Source organism: Cyprinus carpio, chromosome A6 (genome assembly GCF_018340385.1).
Source record: "Cyprinus carpio isolate SPL01 chromosome A6, ASM1834038v1, whole genome shotgun sequence".
In the NCBI taxonomy this organism is placed as follows: Eukaryota; Metazoa; Chordata; class Actinopteri; order Cypriniformes; family Cyprinidae; genus Cyprinus; species Cyprinus carpio.
The window spans coordinates 5,748,340-5,756,466 of NC_056577.1; the positions used below are offsets into that span (position 1 = coordinate 5,748,340).

General features: G+C 35.7%; 2 protein-coding genes across 2 annotated transcripts; both read right to left on the reverse strand.

The window, feature by feature from the left end:
* Nucleotides 1–293: 293 nt before the first annotated feature.
* Nucleotides 294–3,363, reverse strand: LOC122134220 (eukaryotic translation initiation factor 4 gamma 1-like). The gene is made up of 4 exons (XM_042759176.1): nt 3,007–3,363; nt 2,799–2,939; nt 1,306–1,545; nt 294–678 (listed from the first exon to the last, which is right to left on the reverse strand). Exons 1-4 carry the CDS (start codon nt 3,361–3,363, stop codon nt 550–552), a joined length of 867 nt encoding a protein of 288 aa, XP_042615110.1. The 3' UTR covers nt 294–549.
* A 51-nt stretch (nt 3,364–3,414) lies between these two features.
* LOC109066968 (tripartite motif-containing protein 29-like) lies at nt 3,415–7,672 on the reverse strand. Its single transcript, XM_042759177.1, has 6 exons — nt 7,334–7,672; nt 5,212–5,765; nt 4,973–5,068; nt 3,943–4,173; nt 3,710–3,848; nt 3,415–3,524 (listed from the first exon to the last, which is right to left on the reverse strand). The coding sequence occupies exons 2-6, from the start codon at nt 5,761–5,763 to the stop codon at nt 3,415–3,417; spliced, it is 1,128 nt and encodes a 375-aa protein (XP_042615111.1). The 5' UTR covers nt 5,764–5,765; nt 7,334–7,672.
* Nucleotides 7,673–8,127: the final 455 nt, after the last annotated feature.

Consider the following 8,127-nt stretch of genomic DNA (forward strand, 5'->3'; position numbering starts at 1 on the left):
GTTTTACTTTTGAAATGTGATGTCAAAATTTTGGAATAATTGCATATAAAAATACAGAAAAAATGGTGAAACATTATTAGAGTTTAAACCAACTGTTTTCTATGTGAATTTCGGTTAAACTGTAATTTATTACTGTGATCAATGCTGAGATTTCTTGAGCAGCAAATCATCATATTAGAATGATTTCTGAAGATCATGTGACACTAAATACTGGAGTAATGAGGCTGAAAATACAGCTTTGATCACAGAAATAAATTACATTTTAACAGAGATTCACAAAGAAAACAGTTGTTTTAAATTATAATAATATTTCACAATTTTACTGTATTTTTGATCAAATAAATGCAGACATGGTGAGCAGAAGAGACTTCATTCAAAAACATTAAAAAAAAAAAAACATTATATTCCCAAATTTTACCTTAGTTTCGAGTTATTTCATTTTAATTAAAAGTTTAAAGCACCAAAAATTTTATTTTAGAATAATGTGCATTAATGAACTGTTCACAATAATGCCATGAATAAGAAATAAGGAAGTAAATAATCACACACTCAGAGTCTATTTCCACGGTTTAACCGTCGTAAATCAAGAACGTCCTGCAGCATGAAGCAAATTCTGGAAGAGGTTTTCCGCTCCTTAATAATTTTCTCCATCGTGTTTATATATTGATCCATTCGGGGCTGAAAAGACAAAAAATATATGTACGAGTCTTAAATTATACGTAATTTAATACATTTAAATAATCTTTACAAACAATTGTTATTATATATATAAATGTTATAAACTGCTCCGTGAGAGGCAGTCGTGGGCTAATGGTTAGAGAGTCTGACTTGTAACCCGAAGGTCATGGGGTTTGAGTCTCATGTCTGGCAGGAATTGTCGGTGTGGAGAGAGAATGACAAGCACCTTCTTCCACCCTCAATACCACGACTGAGGTGAAACCCTTGAACAAGTCACTGAGCGCTGACTGCTCCGTGTGTGTGTGTTCACTACTGTGTGTGTGAACTTGGATGTGTTTAGTGTTTATGTCGTATTTTGTTAATGGGTCACCATACTTGGCCACAACATCACTTCACTCACTAACAAAGATGGAATAAAAATACATTTTTTGCCTCACTCCCCCTTTCTTATTTTTGTATCATTTACATAATTTTAGATTTTATAATTTAATTTTTAATTTTGTTGTATGTTTCTGTTGTTTTTATTACTTTTTACCCTTTCTTATTTTTGTATCATTTACATAATTTTAGATTTTATAATTTACATTTTTTATTTATTTTTTTATTTTTTTATTTTTGGTGTGTCACCTTGGCCTTCTCGTGGTCCAGATGTTTCCAGGTGCTGGAGAGCAGGCAGCAGACACACTCCAGACTCTCCTCCTCGTCGTGTCTCTTAAGCAGTGTGACGATGCAGTCGTGCATGATGGCTTCAGTCAGCATCCTCAGCTTGAACAGCTCGCCAATGAACTTGATGTTGCCTAGAGACCGTCGGCGGGCTTTTTCTTTGGCATCCTCAAGGTCCTCCTTCAACCTCTGCTTCTCCTCTTCCTGAAGGGGCAGAAACAGGAAGTGAAACAATAAATGCCTTAGTACTATGTAAATATAGAAGTATATACATATAAATATATACATATTTGCATACTGTCTTCTTTAAATTAATCGTAATTGCAAATCATAATACGTTTAAAACAGCAATCAACCGTGACAGAATGTTGTGCTATTTGACATTGCTGATTATAAAAACGACAAAGGCTGCAGATTATTTAAAAACATACACTGCATGTGTTAGAATGAAGGGTGTTTTTTCCCATGAATTATTGTTTGAAAAAAATGAAGATATTAAGCCAGCCATAAATATTAGTATTGTAATTTTACAGTTTACTGCTTGTAAATTTTTGTTTATTTTTACAATTAACTATTATAATATTAATATTTATTTTGTTTCAAACTTTTATAACAATTGTCATACTGATTTATGATCAAAATAATTAAATACGAAAAAGAAAAAAGAACACTAAAAACAAACATCAATACTAATACAATAAAAATATAAAAATAATATTTGTTCTCAAACATTTGTTAATTTTTATTATTACATTGTAATATTACAAAAGTAGTATTTATTTATTTTATTTTTTTTAAATAATAACAACAATAATAATAGTTATATTTTTTATTAGATAATATCAACAATAATAATTTTATTATTTTACAATCAAAAATAAAAATCTTAAATAGTCTTTTATTTTACAGGGAAATTTTACAAAAGTAATATTTCTTATTTTGTTTTATATTTTTTATGTTTTTTAATTATTAAAAAATATTTATATTTATATATTTTTTTTTTTTTTTATAAAATTTAACCCATATGAATATAATATCTACACACACACAAAAAATGGCTAAACAAGAGCAGAAAACCTGCACCTTCAAAAATAAAATACAATTGTAAAATAAAATAAAATTATTATTATTATTACATTTCTTTTTTCAAATTCTTAAATATTTTTCTTTTTACCTTTTAATATTACAGTGAAATATTACATTTGTAATATTTATTGTATAATTAAGTAATAATAACAAGAACAACAGTTATACTGACATATAATCACCAAAAACAGTTGACTAAATTGTGCAGCCCAACAAACAAGCCCAGCAAACCTGGAAGTTGAAATTTGTTTTTATAAATAAAATTTAAATCACAATTTTAAATAATAATAATAAAAAAAATGCAAAAAAAGACTGCCCTGCCACAACCCCCTACATATCAGTCCACTCAGGTGTGTGTGTGTTGTTCATACCCCTGTAGCAGCATCCAGCTCCTTCTGCTTCTCAAACGTATCATCATCTTTTTCCTTCTCAAACTCTTTCTGACAACGATTCAGCAGCAGCTTCCTGAAATTCAACGTCTCTCCAGGTTTCTCCGTGGTGGGAACTTTCAGCTGCGATGAGAGACAGATGATAAAACACAGACTAGACGCTGCAGGAGCTGCTTTGGCTCACACTCACCCCCATAAGGCAGCGGCACATGTTGGCGCAGGCTTCAGAGGAGTCGGGCTCAGAGATGGCCTTCTCATAGATGAGGTCGATCACTCCTTTCAGGCGCTCCTCTGTGTTGATGGTCAGTTTCATCACCTGCTTCATCAGCGGCTGGAACATCTGCGGCGTCAGTTGATTCAACACTCTCCACACACGTTTGTACAGCTCCTGCGTCTTCAAGAACTCTGACTTGTCCTCATCGGTGCGGTCACTGCGCTTCACTGACGGTTTCCAGGCCTTCTCCGCTTTATTCAGTGTGGGACAAAAAAAATCTTCATTGAGGGAAACACTCGCTTTGATCTTCCACGGCTCCTTCCTGCGGCGCATTCCTGCGCTGACCTTTACTTGATGGCTAGTGGGACAGTAATGATATGCTTGCTAGTGTGTAATATATATATATATATATAAATATATATACAGGTTCTGATCAATGTCTCCATCTCTCACTTGTTTAGGATGAGCTGTATCAGGATCCAGAGTCACATCCACTGAGAAAACAAGAGAAATTAAATCAAAACTTTACAATACACAAATATTCTGTGACAATACTGCTGCATCCACTTCAGCTCTGTAGAGAGTCAATATAATAAAACATCAATAGATCTTAAGCTTATATTTAAAGAATTGAGTACATCATCATGTTTCTATCTGATCAGTGTGTGTATTGATGTACCAGTTAGTGTGAGTTTCTCATCTATTGTGTCCTTCAGTTGAGTCAGAGCTCTCCTCAGAGTCTCCAGACTCTCATGAGTCTTAATACTGATCTCAGGCCAGTTCCTGGTGTTTCTAGAGCTGCACAGGGATGAGTGAATCTACAGCAGGAGAGAGGAGAAATCCTTCAGCATGGGGAGTGTTATGCTGTGATATCCTGCATTATCATTGATCAGAGAGATCATGTTGACTGACCTGTAGGAGGTGGAGGTGATCTTCAGTGTGTGAGAGCTGCTCCAGCTCAGTGTTTCTCATCTTTAGCTCAGTGATCTCCTGCTCCAGCTCTTCAATCAGCTCTTCCTGTTTCTCTGCTGCTTTCTGCTGCCCCTCCATCATCTCCAGCAGTTCAGTCTGACATCTCTCAATGGAGCGGATGAGATCAGTGAAGAGCTCGACATGAGCTGCTTTCTCCTTCTCTGTGTTTCTCTGGTCAACCAGGACAGTCAACAAATTATAAGCAGTGTTTACTAAGATCAGAATCAGTGTTACTATTGCTCATACTTCAACTGAAGTATAAACTTCATCCTGCACCGTTTGCACTGAATGATTCCTCAGATCATGTGTCTTTCAATCACGTTGAGGAGAGGTGTGATATTACTTTAGTGATCAGGTAATCACAGCCATGTCGATATTCAGACTAACAGTGTGACTGCAAGTGTGCAACAATAAAATAGTTAATATTAAGTAACTTACATTTGCCTTGTTTGTATTTGTTTCAAACACTGAAAATACTAGTTTCAAACAAAACTGCAACAAATTGTAGTGGTGATTTCATTGTTGTTTTAAAATAAATCATTTGAGCGAATGATTCAAAATCAATGACTCAGCCATAAACACAGTCATTTGTCGCCATCTACTGGTGTAACAATGTAACCTTCAGAAGGAGTCACTGTAAAATCCCCACCACTAATACACAGGGTGTTCATAGGGCTCTTTTGAAAGGGTTAAAGTGATGGACATTTTTCACTCTTATGATTTTTCTGCATGTTTTATTTGTGAAACAGATGTTGTAAGATGACACAGAAGTGTGTTCTAAGGAACTGGTTTTGGTCCCTACACCCTTCATTCCCTCAAAGCTCTCACTCTGGAGGGTAAACCCTTCAAAGAGATCATGGCACAGGGATGAACCCTTCAGAATGGAAAATAGCTACCCAAATAAACTAATGCATCAAAATTATATATAATAAATATTTACTTTTATTTCATTACATTATTTTAATCTCACTTTTCTGACTTCTGCGAAGTGTTTGATGTCTTGAATCTTCTTGATTCTGTCCTGGATCATCTGCTGCAGGTCTTTCTGTGTCTTCATCAGTTCAGTCTATAGAGAGAACAACACAGACACATTTATCATAACAGAGATTAAATTTACAATATGTTTTCATAGTGGACTTTTATTTCAAAATAGGAAATAAAATCTGATTCCTCATGATATGAGCACTTTAAAATTATAATAACTTCTACCTTCTTCTCTTCACTCTCCTCTTCTATAGTAACAGTGTTGTGGTTCTTGTGGTCTTTCACAGAGCAGTCTGAACACACACATGTCTGATCATCTCTACAGAACAGATCCAGAGGTTTCTCATGTTTCTGACATATATAGTCCTCCAGATTACTCACAGGGTCCATCAGTTTGTGTTTCTTCAAACCTGCCACTCTCAAATGGGGCTCCAGGTGAGTTTCACAGTAAGAGCTCTGACACACCAGACACGACTTCAGGGCTTTCAGCTTTCTTTCCTCACAGATGTCACACAGAACTTCAGGCTTTTTCTCAGGACTTTTCTTTTTATAGTGATCTACAATCTCTCGGAGTGTGGTATTAATCTTGAGATCAGGTCTTTGCTTGAATGTTTCTTTACAGTATGGACAGCTGCAGGTTTGGCTGTTGTCCCAGCACTTATTCAGACAGGTCTTGCAGAAGTTGTGTCCACATGGAGTGCTGACTGGATCAGTGAAGACGTCCAGACATATAGAGCACTGAAGCTCCTCAGTTAGTGAACCACTGGAAGATGACATTGCTGGAAAGAGACATTTTTTTTAGGATTAGTGTGAACTCCAATAATGTTTTTAATGAACCTCATGAAGCTGGTTGTTACGACCCAGGCCTCTGTGGCTCTCTCCTACGGCCACCGGAGGGCACCTTCACCTGAGTACTGACATTCTCATGGACTACATTACCCAGCGGCCCCGTACCTCAGACTAATCACCACCAGGTGTTCCTCATTCCACGCCCTATACAAGCTGAAGCCAAACACTCACTCATTGCGAAGTCTTGTTTAGCCCGTCTTGCAATTTTGAGCGGTTATCCCTGTCTGCCTTTCCGTGTATTACCTTGAACTGTTCTGATTCTGACGATCCTCTGCTTTGTGTACGACCTGTTTACTGTCTGCCGCCTGCTCCGATTCAAGCCTGGTAACCGACCTTGATATTGACTGTCTCTGAAATATCTGACGCTGTTGTCTGAACCCTGCCTGTTGTCACTACGAGGTCATAATAAACATTGCACATGGATCCGAATGTCTCTGACTCCTCGTTACACTGGTTGAATGTAAAGAGTGTCTAGAGACAAAGAATGGCGACTTTGGAGAAACTTGAATATGTATGAAATCATGTACTGTACATTCAGCTGGTCATTATTGCAAAATGAACCCAGAAAAGCTGATCAGAAACCTAATGTGAAGCTCATTACATGAAAACTTACCAAATAAATTAATACATGAACCATAATTATTGATTCAAGTTGAAATTATTTTATTATCTGCTGTTCATATTAAATATTATTTGAGAAAAGTCAAGTTCATTCATAAACTCTCTGGATTTTTGACTTACATGGTGGTTTATGGTCAAAATTTAGTCCCCTGGGTTTTCTTGCTTTTGTTGATGTTGGTGAAGATTCTGCCATTGTTCTTTAACTCTTCAAGCCTTAAAAAAGCCCCTTTTTTACAGTATAAGTTTTTTTTTTTTTTTTTCATTTTTGACTTGAAACAAATTGGATCAAACCAAATCAATATTTACATTAAAGTGTTTAAATCTCATGTAAGTGATAGTGAAGGAAACACAATCATTCATTTGAAACACAGTGAGTCACTGAACGATCTGAACTATGACCTGCTGTTAAGATTAAAGAGAGTACAAAGAGCAAGTTATATTAATCTCACTCTCACTCTCTTTATATGTATCTTTATAGAAAATTGCATACATCTCTCAGAAAAAATATATATATGGTCAAGAGTCATCATCTTGTTTAATGTTAAAGTGATTTTCATCTGCAGGTTTGTGTTCAGTTTGTCTGCAGGTCATTTACATCTCGTTCAGTCTTCATGTCATGTGACAATGACACATACACACACACTCACACACACACACACACACACACACACAAAATCTATCTTTAGAAACAACAAAATTTGTTTAATATAATTCTGATATCATTTCAGTGCAGTAATCAACTAGAGCAGCCGAGTATTTGAAACGCTTAAACCTGCTTCTGTTCAGCTTATTTCAGTCTGACATAAACCCTACTAAACCAGACCAGATCCATTAGAAACCTGTTCAGGACAATCTCTCTTATATTTCTATCACTTACCTGTGAGTATCAGATGTGTCCACAAGGTTCTTTGAACGATTCAGTATTCTGTTGTTTTGATCGTTTCAGGAGTCAATATGGTTGCTGATCAAGTTAGTTTCACTTTCTCTGAGTCTCTAACTGAACTACAGTGATGTCAGAGCTCTTCCTGTATTTATATATTTAAATTTGTCCCTGTATTCGGTGTTGGTTCATGTGTGGTCAGGGTATTCTGGCAAACCGTTTACCAATCACGTTTCGCAATCGGCAAAGCAAACTGTGGTACACGCCACTACCAACACACGAGGGTAACTCACAAAGCACATTAATCCTTGCTGTTTTCCTATCACGATACCATAGACAGTACGAGGTTGAGAAGTAGAAGGGCAACAGTTAAAAACATTTCAAAGTAAAAGTTCATGCAAACAGATATTAATAGACAAGTTTCAGTCAAAATATTTATGGTTATAGCAGAATCCAGTGTTAAAGTAGAGCGCAAACAATTATATTTGGAACATTACAATATTGTATCCAATATGCGGTCACTTCAGCGTATTCATTCCCGGGCTAAAGAACACACTTTTTTAGGGATCACATCCATAGTTATGCACAATGAAGAGTACAATATACAACAAACACAATATAAGAAATATTCAGATATAGTTTAAATGTCCTTTGAAATAATGAGCACTTGTATTGGTATGCTGGTAATTTTAAGTAGATCATTAATTATTAAATACATTTACATTTAATCATTTAGCAGAAGCTTTTATGCAAAGCGACTTACAAATGACGACAATAGAAGCAATCAAAAC